This window comes from Condylura cristata, unplaced genomic scaffold, assembly GCF_000260355.1.
Source record: "Condylura cristata isolate star-nosed mole 26May11 unplaced genomic scaffold, ConCri1.0 scaffold00009, whole genome shotgun sequence".
NCBI lineage: Eukaryota > Metazoa > Chordata > Mammalia > Eulipotyphla > Talpidae > Condylura > Condylura cristata.
The window spans coordinates 13,535,070-13,550,305 of NW_004567110.1; the positions used below are offsets into that span (position 1 = coordinate 13,535,070).

Consider the following 15,236-nt stretch of genomic DNA (forward strand, 5'->3'; position numbering starts at 1 on the left):
TGAGCCACCAGGGAGGGCCAGCTAGTGTAGTTTTTACTACTACCCCTCTTCTCTCATTTCAGTTATTCTGTTCTCTCATATTCACATGGAAAGCAGCAGTGGTAGAGTCTGATATAAATTATGTTCACACACACACACACACACACACACACACACACACACACACATTTCCCATATACCTAAAATGTATGTATCTTTTCTTGGACCTGCTAACTAAACAGAAAGAATTGTGTAGATAGAAATTACTTTGCATGGCTTCTAAACATAGTTTAGAAAGGATATAATATATCAGAACTTATGCGAGATGAACAAGACCTTAGACCTCATCTGGTCCAACCCTCTCTTATTATATGTGAGAACTCAGAATCAAAAAAGCTTAAGCACCCTCCCAAAACGAGGGAGCTCTTTTGAGGTCCCACTGCCATTGTCCGCAGTATCCAAGTGATTTACAGCCTGATTATTCACTAATTATTCAAATTGTTATTCCAAGTCTATGTCCACCGAACCTATGTACCCTAACTCAACTTCTCCTTCCTGAGGAAACGACAAGAAAGTTTAAACACTTTTTTTCCTGCCCCCTTGAGTTCCACAACCCTCCCTCACTCCCCCAACAGACTCAACTCCCACTCCTGGGAACTGGGAATAACAAACCATCTTGTCAATGGCAGTTACCTGGTTACTGGTCTTACCCCAGGTGAATAAAAACAAGTCGGCCTTTTCAGTGTCCCTCATACTGCTTCATAAATAGTCCTTTTAGCAAGCTCCCTTTTAATTATCTAGGTATTTTCTTCTTCTTTTTTTTTTTTTTAAGATTTATTTATTTGTTCACATAGAACTGGGCCAGCGGTGCAGGGGTGGTGAGAGGCTTCACCAGAGACAGAGTGGGGAGCAGAACAGGCAGATCCACGAAGTACACTGCTGAGGGGAGCAGCGGGTAAGTCAGAAGAGGTCTGCCATGCCATGTGGTCACCTCTGGGGCAGGGATCAAACTCATGCTGAAGTGGTTTTTAGCTTCTTAGTGCTGTGCTTTAACCCGCTGTGCCACCAGGGAGGGCCCAATTATCTAGGTATTTCCAAAAATATTTTTTAAAGATTTATTTATTTATGTATACAAGACATGGGGTGCAGGATAGAGAAAAAGGGGTGGGGGTCAGTGAGAGGATTCACCAGAGACAGAGTGGGGAGCAGAACAGGAGGATCTACTGAAACACACTGCTGAGGGGAGCAGTGGCCGAGCCAGGAGAGGTCTGCTCAGCCGTGTGGGTCGCTCCCTGGCTGGGGATCCAATTCATGCTACAGAGGATGCAGAGAGCTTGACAGCACCGAGACTTTACCCTGTACCACCAGGGAGGTCCTAAGAAGGCATTTTGAAAAGGACATCTTTTGCATCGTACTTTCAAAACCTTCCTGTCCTGCCAGGGAAGCAGCCAAGCAGCCACGCAGCCACATGGGGGCCCACACATGTCCTGTGTGGGCCCTGGCGGGGTCGGTTTACTGTGCCTACAGGAAACCTTCCTCTACCTTCTTCCACAGCTGTGTCAAAATCTCTCAAGCAGGGAGTGTATTTTCTTAAAAACAGAAAAAGCAAAACCCACGCTTGTATTCATCTAGGGAAGATGTGCAGGAAATAACACATTCACTCCCTTTGGGCAGGCATGTGAAGGGAGTTTACAAGGCATGATCTGTCAGTGCTTTCCTTCACAGGGCACTTTAAGGATACGCCTGTGAGCAGTTTTGAATTCACTTGATTTACAGACACATGTGCGTGTCATCTGGAAGGGAAGACAAAGAAATGTCCTTCCATATGTGCTAAATTTGACTGAGAGTTTGTGCTTTACTTAGGGTGAGCAAATCGAAAGAGATGAGATGGGTCACTCCACTTAAAGGAGATCCTTAGAAGTTGAGGTTTTCTGGACCCTCCCTGGTGGCACAACAGGTTAGAGCACAGCACTATGAAGCAATCTGCAGCCACTGCTGCACAAGTTCGATTCCCAGCTTGGGAGCTGATCCACATGGCACAGCAGACTGCCTACTGCTCCCCTCAACAGTGTATTTCAGTCTATGTATCTGTTCTGCTCCCTGCTCTGTCTCTGGTGAATCCTCTGACCTCCCATGCACCGCTGGCCTGTACCCCGGTTCTGAATGCATAAATAAATAAATAAATAAATAAATATTTTTATTAAAAAAAAAAAAAAAAGCATCTGCTCTGAGGAGGGGAGGCAAAGAGGGGGCCCTACATGGTGGTGGTGCTTAAGTCCAGGGCCAGGAGGGTGAGACTGATGGTTGCTAGCATGCTCTACCAACACAGCAGCACCCACATTCCAGCAGACCCCACACAAGTCAGTCAACACTGAGAGGGAATTTGTAATTCAGCTCCCTTCCTTCATCTCTGTCTGGGGGGCAGGGATAGCAGTGATAGCAGCAGCTTTTTCTATCAGAGCAATACATTGGGTAAAAAGACAAACAATAATCTCAGCACTTTGCAGCACAATTTAATTAGCAAACTCTAGCTCTGTGATTCAATTTCACGTTATTCAACGCTCATTGAACGGTCTCAGGCCTGCACAGTTAAATGGGTGTTTGCATTTCCAAGAACATTTCTAGGTCAAGAAACTTTCCATTTCATAGCAGAGAACCCACCTGAGAAGGTGTGTGTCTGTGTTAAGGCAGAAACCCATAATTAAGCGATGAAAAACAAATATTAGTGAATAGAAGTTTAAATGATAAGTGTAATGTGGGATTCACTGAAGCTGACAAATATACTTTCTAAAGTGTAAGAAATCAGCCACCCACATACAGGGACGTTTTATAACACAAGTAGCTACAGGCATCTTTTTTTCTTTTTGAGAATCCCACCTCAAAATATTAATATGCACACAGTACCCACATTAAAAATAATTTTTTTGCTATAAAAACTTGAAAGGATCTTTATAATTTGTTTTTGAAAACATTGGCTATGAGCGACTTATTAAATTATGGTTGGTTATGGTTTATCAGCCAAAGAAATCTAACCTAAAATTTGCTTTTCAGATCCCTGATACCTGAATGAATGTGCAATTGAACGATGGCCAGTTAGCAAAGCATACTATTTTATAGACATTTAATTTAACATTTATTCATTTTCACTTTGTGGTTTTCCTTTCCATACTCTAGGGCAAACCTATAGACACTTTTTTCTGGTCTCATTTTTTTTCATAAGACTTAAAAATGTGTAATTTCTGGGCCCTCCCTGGTGGCACAGCGGGTTAAAGCACAGCACTAAGAAGCTAAAGCCACTTCAGCATGAGTTCAAGCCCTGCTCCAGAGATGACCCACATGGCGTGGCTTCTCCCCTCAGCAGTGTACCTCATCAGACGGCCTGTTCTGCTCCCCACTCTGTCTCTGGTGAATCCTCTCATGCCCCTGAACTTCTGCCTGTACTCCAGTTCTGTATACACAAATAAATAAATCTTTTAAAGAAACATGTATAGTTTCTAGGTACTGTATCTATGGTGTCTTAGGAATGAAGCCAACAGGTCCATAAAGAATGTTACAACTGAAATTGAAGTCAGAAGTTAGACTATGTTTATGTAGCAATCAGAAATAGACTCAATTATGATATTCATCATCTATGACATCTTTGAAGTCTGCAATGGTAACTGATAGATACTAACCTGATGATTCTAGAAAACAGTCAGTTGTTATAATTCTTTCACCCTTGGGTAGAGTGGGATCAGTAAACTGCTAGCATCTTGAAGCAGACCAAACTCTAAAACTGAGGAGGAGGGGAATCCTTAAACAACCCCCATGCACAATTTCAACCCTGTGGCATGGCCCTGGGCTGCCATGAGCACCAGCCGACACACCAGGGTGGCAGTCGGCCATGAGAAATAAAGCTGCTACTGGCCGCAAAGGATTAAGACCAACCACCAGATTAAGAGGCCAAGCAGCAAAAAGCCACAAACTCTGTAAACACTGGCCCAGGCTAGAGATCCAAGGTCAATCCTTAGGGGTGAGGCAAGTAGAGTCACATTGCAGAGGTTTCCGTCATGCACACACACACACACACAACACACATGCAACATGTACACACCCACAGGACACAGATACATACCGTCATGTGTGTGGACACACACTTAACATGTATGTATGCACACACACAACACGTGTACACATGTGCAAACACACTAGTTTTAATAGGTCCACAATGCATTATATAGTTCATCCAGAATTTAAATGTACATATAAATATAAACATGTATTTTAGTAACCTCATGTGATGATTTAATGAATTCAAACACAAAAAGACTCTACCTAAGACATTACTCTGACAAACAACAGGCCTAAAACAATATACTCTCTAATGATATGAAAACTTAGCTGACCAGAATCACTAGGTTATTTAAAACTACATGTCCCCAAAACTTTTTTCTTTTTTTAAAAGGTTTATTTATTTATGCATACAAGACCTGGAGTACAGGCCACTGGTGTAGTGGGGGAGCCTTACAGAGATAGAGTGGGGAGCAGAACATGCAGATTTGACTGAAATACATTGCTGAGGGGAGCAGCGGATGGGTCAGCTCCCTGGCCGGGGATCAATCTCCTGCTTCAGTGGTGCAGATAGCTTCATAGTGAAGCACTTTAACCTGTTGCACCACCAGTGAGGGCCCCAAAGCTTTTTCCTATCTGAAATCTGAAGTGGAGGGTTAGGCGTTAAACACACACACACATAAAACAAAGCAAAGCACAAAATAACCACCTGATCACATAAGTTGTTAGTTTCCAAATATAAAACTAACAAAGTGTTATAAGCCGAGTGAAAGTTGACATTATTTGTAATCTGTGCTCCAATAGAAGTATTTTGAAAGCCAGTGACATGGAAGACCCAAGCAGATATTTCTCCAGGTCTCTGCAGTATTAAAGTCAGACACAATTTATAGATGAAGAAATAACCCAGAGACGTCACACCTCTTGTGTAAAGTTACATGAAGTGGTAGAGCAACATCCTGTGATCAGCTTTCATCTGGATGGCATGGACCCATAAACTCATTTCTAATCTCCCATTCAGTAAAGACATTTCTAGGAATTAAAGAAGCAACTCCAAATAAAGATATTTTAAGCATCAAATAAAGCCAATGACATCTCAAAACGAACCCCCTAGTAATCGTTCTCTCCTCGGATATGTCCAGATAGGCCACTCCCCATGAAAAGGTATAAATAACATCACCCAAAAGACTTGTGTGTGTGAAATGTCAAATGCCATCATCAAGAAAGTAACCCAAGTTGTATCTCAAAAGGCTACATGACATGTACTCCAGATCCTTTCTCTGGCTTAAGTATCCTTAGTGGAAAACTTGCCACATTAACAAAATGTCACGTGACCCACATGTCACGTAATTTGGTGGAATGAAAACATGTGTTGGAGACAGAGACTGATTCTAATTCAAGCTCCAGCTCTTTCTAGCTGGGAGGCATTGGTTAATTTACTTCTACTTTCTGAGCATGGGATTCTGTCTGTAATGTGATGTTAATAGTGTCTAGCATCCGGGGTTATTCCTAGGATTGGAGAACATGACATTTGGTAAGGTCTGTGCTGAGTGGACAGTCAAGCAAAGTAGCTATATCCACTATCATCGCTGTGGCCACCTAGAAGATTGTTTTCCACAAATCCAACTAAACCCACAAAAAGAAAAGTAAGCCCTCCCCACTAGCTTGGTGGTTTTTTGTTTTTGTTTTGTTTTGTTGTTTTTTTTTTTGTTTTGCTTTGTTTTTGCTTTTTTTATTTCCTCTCCTGAAGGAAGAAGACACTCACTGGCCGTTGATCATGGCTCTCAGGCTTTGACAACATGTTCATTAGCTGCATTGCTCATTCTACTTAACATTGAGGATAAGAATTAAAACCAAATTGTTGACCTTCAGTTTCTTGAGTATAGTTTAAATCTAACTCATTTGATAAAATGGGTTTTGCATTAAAATCATGATCTTTTATACATCAAACTCATGTTACAATAGTTTTCTTTAAACTTTGTAGTTCTTTCTAACTACAGTGCTGTCTATGGGGCCTTCATATGCCAAGTGAGGGTGTCTTAACTCACTAGGTTTACATTGCAAATAGTGATTAATAATATTAGCTAAAACAGATTTTATGTAGAAATTCTTTATTGGAATTAAGGAGTCAAGTATTATTTTTTCCACTTTACAGATGAGAAAAGTGAAGTTTGGAAATGCTAAGTAATTGCTTCAATGTCGCACTTAAGGTTCATTCCCAGCTCTCGCCCCCAGTCCAAGTTAGATTCAGCCCTGAATGGGCCTGCTTCTCCTAAGTAACTTCACAAGGTCTGCAAAATTCATATATAAAGGTTTGCTTTTTATATTTTACTGTATTTCATGTTTTATAGATGCAAAAGGAAGGCTGTGGTTATGGCATGGAGATGCTGGGAGCAGGAACCTGAGGTTCGAAGGAAGCAGTGCAAATTAAGCTTCCTAGGAATTTAAAACTGAATGCCCTCTGTGCAAGGGAGGGATCAGCATCCTCCAGCTGCCTCAAAATAAATATCCCTGCTGCGTCATTTTAATTTCTTGTCTTTCGGACTTTTATATAACCATTTTATGAATTAGAAAAATACTTTTTAGATCAAGTTTCCATTTGGACTGCTTGACTGCTTGGAGGTGTGGGATGTCAGTGAGTCTTTGAACCAGAAAAGAGTTGTTTTTCTTTTTTATTTAGTTTTTTCTCTCTCTTTTATCATCCAACTCTTAGTTTCAGGAAAGAATCCCTGAATATCTAGGATGAAGGCTGAGAAATCCAGTTTACTTTAGAACAGCTCAAAAATCGAGGATGGTCCCTGAGATTGTGAACACTAAGAGGAAGAGAGAATCGGGAATGTAGGGGTGGAAGAGAAGTGAGATTAGAACGCTAGTTGCTGAAATGGGTCCGGATGAAAACCGGATACATTCAGCTGTTCAATCTGAAGGGTTCTTTGCTGCCTTTTTTTAAAAAAAAAAAAAAAAAAAAAAAAACTTCTTAATTTTAGTATTTTGGGGATAGATATATGATTTTCCCTACTTGGCTGAAATACAATCAACCTCTAACATTGTCTAAGTTTTAAGTGTAAAGAGTATTGACTATGACGACCACACCTAAAGGGAGAAGCCACATATTGTCAAAAAAGTTAACAATGAAGTAAGAAAAAAGTACTTCGTCACACATCTGATAAGCAGGGAACATTCTAAGAATATAAAGAACTCATCTAATTTAACAACAAAACCAAATAACTCAATTGAAAAAAAAAAAAAGTAGAAGGTCTGATTAGGTACCATATACAGAGGGCTGGCAGACTTACAAAAAAATCTTGATCATAATTTTGTATTAGGGAACTACAACTCAAAACCACAATGCAGTATCACCTAACACCTGTGAGAATAACTTCACATAAAAAGACTGCTGGCCACAGGTGTCCTCAGGATTGGGAATGAATAATGCTTGTACTCCATTGGTGGAAATGCAAGTTGGAGTAGACATTTGGAAAGCTGTATGCCTCAAAAAGTTAAAAATAGAACTACTATATACCCAGAAATCTCATATTAGGTATCAATCCAAAGACGATGAAATCATCAACTGAAAGAGTAATACATATCACAATGCCTTTTGAATCATTATTGACAATGACTAAGAGGTGGACACAAACTAAGAATAAGTTGAGAAATGAGGGGATAAAGGAGTGGTATAGGGTCTCCTTGGTGTGCAAGGGGTTAGTCTCAGCACTATAAAGCTCTCCACAGCCACTGCAACACGAGTCCTAGCCCCAGCCAGGGAGTGACCCACAGGGCACAGCAGACCTCTCCTGTCTCGTCTGCTGCTCCCCTCAGCAGTGGATTTCAGTCGATCTGCCTAATCTGCTCCCCTCTCTGTCTCTGGTGAATCCTCTCATGCACCCCCCAGGCATATTTCTTAATAAATAAATAAATAAATAAATAAAATATGATACAAGTTCAGTGCCATCAAAAATTTTTGACAGTAAAAATGGATAAGACTCATTTGGGACTTTTATCTTCAGAGCAAAAAAGAAAAGATTAATCCATTTGCAGATATCTTATCATATTAATACAGCTCTAAGACTTTTTATCCTATGAAAGGAGACATGTTTGGAGGAGCAGCAAAATGTTATAAAAGGTCTGTGTTGTTTTATTGGTTTTACAAGAAAGATTTCCAAAACCAGGTGATGGAAACATTAATTTAATATGTTTGATTGGGGTGTACTTTGCCATGAATGGGCTCCATGCATCGATAAATCAAGCAAATTCACTGAACAGATCTTCAGAACTGCCGTTTTCAGAACTTCAGGAATCATGAAGGAATCTAGGTGTGTAACCACACAGGATCTCAGCCTCAGCCCGTTGCCAAAACATATAAATACTTCTAGACACTCCTTCCACATGCACAAGAACCCTACATAAATCTGACTTTCAGAGAATGCCTCTTTTAGATACATTCACCTGGACATGGTTTACAGACTAAGTCATGCCATTTGATGGACAGAGACTAAACTGAGATTTTAAGCAAATATAAGTTTGGTGCAGAAAAAAAAAAAAAAAAAGAATGTGGAAGGAATTTAAGGTCCCACACCTACACTTGTACAGAGAAAATAATCTCTTTATTCGTGAGCAGTAAAGCTACACTGAGATAAAGCTGTGCCTGTTTGAGAAGTGAATCTTCGAGTCAACTGTTTGCTAACCTAGTGGGTAACCTATACTCCAAATACCAGTGAATGCCAAATGCATCGCCCCTCATTGTATGGGACCGAGGGGCTGCCACATCATTTATCTGTCTTGAGAGAAACCATGAGTTGGCCATGTGCATAAAACAGGGACATTTTCAAGTACCAGCCTCTCTCCTTTCCGGAAAATGTAATGGCTTCCTTTTCCTTTCCTGCTAAGGCATGAAATTCTTACTCTGAGAAAAAAAGAAATGATTTAGTTCATTTGTGTTTACTTCTCCAAGTTCATGTGTTGACCATCTCTGCCAGCTTAAGAGTACACACACTAGGCCCTTCCTAGTGGCGCAGCGGGTTAAAGCACAGCACGAAGAAGCTAAAGCCACTTCCGCATGAGTTCGATTCCCGCCTGCCCCGGAGGTGACCACATGGTGTGGCAGACCTCTCCTGACCCGCCCGCTGCTCCCCTCAGCAGTGTACTTCATCGATCTGCCTGTTCTGCTCCCCACTCTGTGCCTGGTGAATCCTCTCACCCTCCGCATCTCTGGCCTGTACCCCAGTTCTGTATGAATAAATAAATCTTAAAATAAAAAAAAAAAGCACACACACACACACACACTATAATCTGTAGTTATACAAAGCTATGTGCAATATTGGAAATGCCTCAATCCTCTTCATCTTCATATCTGCTTGCAATAGCTTTCCTCCCCTTGTGCACTTGGCTAATTTCCCTCCTCTGGAAAGTTTCCGTTAACCCTCAAATCTGCTTATTCTTCTATTCTTTGTGCTCCCACAGGGCTCTCTAAATACCCCCATAAAAGCGTGTATTATAGAATCTTACTTGTTTATATTTCCTCCCATTATGCTATCAACTCTTCAAGGACAAGTACCTCAAACTTGGCTCAGCAAAGACCTGCTAACTAAATAAATACCAGGTGTTTACTCATCTCCTAACCATCCTTAGGCTTTCTTTGCTGCTGTCCACTTGAACAGGTTGAAAACTACAGTTATCATACATAAAATAAGTGGAGACTACTATAGCTGTAATACTTCAAGTTCAATTCCGATGATTCTTGAACTCCTTTAGGTTTGTGCCTTGAAATTCTGAAACAACTGGACAATCTACTACACCATCAGGGCAAGCTGTGCTCAGGTGATAGGAATGTCCAGAAAAGGATGCTGCTAACATGGGAAGGTTGGGTGAAAGCTCCCAGGTTTTGATTGAAGTATTGGACAAAGAAGATGTCAGAGAAGGGAAACAGGTACAGACAGGTCGACGCAGATAGTGGGATGAGGAGTGTAGTGACGGGGGGAATGACATACACTAAAAAATCTGGCTTGTCTTCCAAGCATGAAAACTTGTCAGTAGCAAAAGAACGACTTGGTGAGGAGTCTACTGTGCTAACAAGCAATGCTAGACAAATGAAAACTTGTCAGTAGCAAAAGAGTGACTTGGTGAGGAATCTACTGTGCTAACAAGCAATGCTAGACAAATCCTTACCCTCTGACCTGGCGAGCCATCACGTCCAGGAGAACCCACACCTCCTGGCACACCCTAGGTAGAGCAGGACAGAAACGAGTCATGTTCAAGGAAGTCAATTACCCTCACACTCAGCTTCCCTAAATATACCAAGGCCTCCCAACAAACCTTATCACATAAGGGCAAGGCCCCAGTGACTGAGAATGCAGACCCCAGGAAAAGTTCATGGAAAAGGAATGTTCCCCATCAGCTCTCCAATTCCTTCCCTCAGTAGCGTCATATATGAGGAGTCTTAATACAGACAACAGTCTTAGAAAAGCTACTGATTGCCAAGAGCACAGGTAACTTCAGAAGCTACAGACTTCTGAAGTTTGTACTTCAACGTGCCCTGGCAAAGCTGAATGCAATGAACTATAAAATAAATAAATAATACCTGTGGGCCAGGAAGACCAGACTCTCCTTTTTCTCCCTTCTTGCCTGGCATTCCCTAGATGAGGGAATATCCAAAAGTACATGAGGTTAAATTCACATAGACAAATTCTTTGGCTTTTTGCTTTCTCCACTGACAGTTCCAATGATTTCAACATTAAATTGCTTTCACGTACCATCAAAATTCTGCATATTGCACGTCTCACATTTGTGACTCCACTTATGTAAACATTCCTATGGAACTGGATGTTTATGTGTTCAGATAGTTTAAACACAGAATATACAGTCTGATATGGCTAAGCCTGTCGTACTATAAATATGCAGAGGGGCATCTTGAACATTTCAATGTTATTTATAGTTTAGAATTTTAAAGTGTCTATCTATAGAGTTTTGTCTTGTTTTGCATAGAAATTTTTAACAACACTAACGTAAACATAGAAACTAGAAACTAGCTGGTAGCGAGACCTCAACAAAGGCCTAGGAAAAGAAATAAGAATTATATGAATTGGCATGTTAATGCTTTCTAAAATGTGAAAATAATCCTGGAATGGAAAACTTCTTAGCTAGGGAGACACAATCACATACACAGAGACAGCTTCAAATATTAATTTGAGTAAACAGATTGACTTTATTCTTTCAATCTAAATCTGCTAGAGTTAGATCAATGAGAATCAATGCATGGAATCAAATTTGTTTTCAATGGAGCAGATAGCTTGTATGAGGACACACAAAGTATGTAATGTGTGTTGTCAACAATCTAAAACTCACGGCCTGGACACCACACTTGGATGCAACTTGAGACAAAGATTATGTCTCAATGACCGTCATGAATCAACATCCACAATTACTACAAAAAAATCATGAATGACTTAAATGCCTTGTGTAACACTGGTTATTTCTTAGATTTTATCATCTATTGAGGATTCATCAAACAAGAAAAAGGGCGGTGGAGGTCATGCTCTGCTTTTCTTTGACAGATAAATTATGTGTGCATATAAAGACTCCCTCAGCATGCATCTGCTTGCCAAAGACCCCATCACTGAACAAAAAAAAAGGCTAATGAGCAGACTCTCATAACTACTTTCATTTCTTAATTCTTATTTTTAGGAATTGGAAGGAACTGAGGGAGGATTTTTATGAAGACACAAATTTTTTGCTTGTCATTCATGGAGAAGTGATAACAATGAAACCTCTACGAATGTTTATACACAACTCACAGGCATTCCTTGAATGGACAGACCACTTGGTCCTTGGGGTCCTGGGGGACCCTGAGGTCCGGGAGGGCCTATGGAGCCTCGAGGGCCATCTGGTCCCTGGAAAGAAAGAAAGCAAAGTCATTCCAGAAGAAAGTTAGACCCTCTGGTAGCCAGAAGGTATTTCTGCTTGGGGTGTGTAAAACTTACTTCCTTAAATAATATTTCCTAAGACATGAAACACAGGATAATAAGATGCGATGCTTGGATGATTCACATCCCAAGCAAAAAGTCATCAATAAAACAAAAGAGTAAACACAGAGTTGCTACAACTTTAATTTTGCTTCCATAAACAAGATGCTGTGCCAATTATGAGTAACCAGACCCCCCACACTCCATAACAAACCCAAAAGGCGTAAGTGGCTCAAGTCCACCCTCTTGGTCGGTGGAGATTCACATCCACCAGGTGTATTATATCTTCTCCATGTTCACCACCACCAATAACCTGCATTTACTGAGGACTTTGCAACAATGCTCTTCTTCCTCACCTTGATCTCCCATCACACTGTTCCTCTTCAGTTCTACTGAATGATCTGTCATTGGCTCAACATTATTTGATTTCATTTCATCTCAGGGTCAGGCCTTCCTTTCTCTTCAGCAACTCTTACTTCTATAGTCTGAACCTTATCGTGTTCTAGCTAAAACTACACCACCTCTGTGATCTTAGAGCCAGAAAACCTATTTATGTTCAATCTCTTCTCTTTTCCTTCCTCTCATTCTGGTGTACTGTAGCCTCCAGCTAATTCTCAAGTATGTGATTACAGTTAAGAGTATAATGTGATCCAGCATTACATTAGAGAAATACTTCTAGGGACAGATGTGAAGAATCAATGAGAAAATCAAGATACTGGAGCCGGTAGACCAGTTAGAAGACTTGTAAAAAGCTGGACAAAAGGTAGTAAGGCCTGAATTCACTTAGAATTCTACCATCCTTTAGGGCACCTTCATGTGAAATACAAAAATGTGTGCTTTGATACAGCTTGGCACAGCATAGTGCTCTTGGTTGGTACCTTTGCACAGTGGACAATCTGAGCTACCACACTGTGGCCCCGGGCAATGTGAATAGAAAATAGAACTATGAGTTTGAATAGACATAGTGGGGAAGGAGAAAGAGGAATCTAACACCTGAGAAATTACCTGGCTGGGGGTGTAGCCTAATTGTGATTCAGCAGCTCCCCACCCCACCCCCCACACCCAACAGAGACATCTCCATCTGTGATGTAGATAGAGTAAGAGAGGAATGTTTAGGGTGAACTACCTTGGACACTAGATACTCAAAATAGTGACAATCTATTCCTGATCCAGAAAATTTTCCATGCATGGTTGTTAAATATTCTCTTTGATGAAAAGGTACACACATTTTAGAAAAAGAAAAAAAGATTTAGATATGATTTTCATGGAATGTAAAGTGCTTTCAAAATTGCAATGGGTAAATAGTACTTAGTCTCCAAATTCTACTATGGCTGATGGTGAGAGGAAGGGAGTGGGGGAGAGAGAGAGGGTGTATGGAGGGAAGGAGAGAGAGAGAGAGAGAGAGAGAGAGAGGTCATTACCACATTACCTTTGGGCCCTGTTCACCTCGCTGGCCCTTGGGTCCTCGGAGTCCTGGACCACCCTGGCAAACAGATGTTAAGTATTAGCACAAAGGCAAACCATAAAGCAGTATATTTCATCCATTTTCTTTACTATTGCAGATTATGTAATTTCTATTTGTATAAAAGCCAACACACTCTGTAACATATATATTCATCATGATTCTCACCTGGAAACTTGCCATCCAGGCCCAAACCTCCCTACTGGTGAATTTATTGTTTCAGAAACCTTTTTTTTGCCCAATCTTTTAAAACTGAACAAAACTTAAGGGTTTTTAAATTTAGCATATGAGTAATGTTACTAACAGATACAAGTAGTAAAATACACCATTAATCTAAATTAGTGTCTGTTTTACACCATAACGCGGAGATTAAATTCTTCAATTAAGTTGCAAAAAACACATGAAAGTAGTACTGTTTTAATTTTCTTCATTTAAAAGTAATTTAGGGCCCTTCCTGGTGGCGCAGTGGGTTAAAGCACAGCACTAAGAAGCTAAAGCCACTTCTGCATGAGTTCGATACCCGCCTGCCCCGTAGGTGATCCATATGGCATGGCAGACCTCTCCTGACCCACCCGCTGCTCCCCTCAGCAGTGTACTTCGTCAATCTGCCTGTTTTGCTCCCCTCTCTGTCTTTGGTGAATCCTCTCACCCTCCGCATCTCTGGCCTGTACCCCAGTTCCATATGAATAAATAAATAAATCTAAAAATAAAATAAAATAAAATAAAAGTAATTTAGTGTTTCTGTAACTTGTTATTTGCATTTTCCCTCAAGATTTTTTTAACATATTGCTGTACTATCGAACTATTATTTACTAGTATCTTCTTTATGTATTGATAGATGTACAGACATAATATACTTTTACATATGTGTGTGTATGTATTCTTTGCAAAGATATTATCTGCATATATTTTCTAAGTGATTCATGTTTCACTTAAAGAAATCTATTTTAAAAGCAATTAGTATGGCATTACAGATGATGAAAACATGTATTACTAAGAATAGAAGTTACCCCAAAATTATACTATAAATAATGCTACTAAATTGAGCTAGATTTTGTCTCTATTAAAGTCTATGAGCCCCAGGCTTGTTCTGTGTTAAAAGGGGTGGTAAATATGTAAGTATTAGAAGAGACAAATGGAGACCAAACTGAGACTATGTATTTTAAATGAGTAGAAAGATTAAAAGATCATTGAGAATGGAGTAACAGTCTCTCTCTGTAATCCCAGTCTGCTTCGGGCCATGTCTGTAGAGACTGAGAACCATTTTGAGAACCATTTGGACTGAGATCCATCCACAAACACACATCATGAGGGAAAGACTGGATCAAGTCCCCTCCCAAACCTCTTCTGCCTTGCTTTAACCACTTATACTCATTCTCCTTCCCACTCTCAGTGGGTTACTTATCTCCCAGACTTTTAAAACACAATTATAAGATTGAATTTTATGTACATGTATGTATAGTTACATGTATGTATGTTTCTATTCTACTTTTTACATAGTTCCAAGTTTTTAAACTTCATATGTTTTAAAGGGTTATCCATAACATAACATAATCATCTGACTTATTTTTAATGAGTTGTAAGGTGGTCTAAACCCTGAAATTGTGAGAATTTCTTTAATCATGCTTCCATTATTGGAAATTGTAGTTTTTACCACAATTATTTTGTGCTTAAATCATACTACAAATAAGACGCTTAAGCACAAAAGTTAACATTTAATTACCAACAGTTATATACCAAATTTGATAGACATATAGATATATGATGTAGTGCCAATTTATTCATCT

At 40.0% G+C, this 15,236-nt stretch overlaps 1 protein-coding gene across 3 annotated transcripts in view; it reads right to left on the bottom strand.

Moving 5' to 3' along the window:
- Positions 1-15,236, bottom strand: part of COL14A1 (collagen, type XIV, alpha 1) — a 154,082-nt gene that overhangs the window by 35,057 nt on the left and 103,789 nt on the right. For all 3 annotated transcript variants that reach the window (XM_012723034.1, XM_012723033.1, XM_012723035.1), the window contains exons 37-40: positions 13,417-13,470; positions 11,820-11,915; positions 10,607-10,660; positions 10,195-10,248 (exon numbers count right to left, since the gene is read on the bottom strand). In XM_012723034.1, the coding sequence (XP_012578488.1) occupies positions 10,195-10,248; positions 10,607-10,660; positions 11,820-11,915; positions 13,417-13,470 (258 nt within the window). The remainder of the gene's footprint in view (positions 1-10,194; positions 10,249-10,606; positions 10,661-11,819; positions 11,916-13,416; positions 13,471-15,236) is intronic.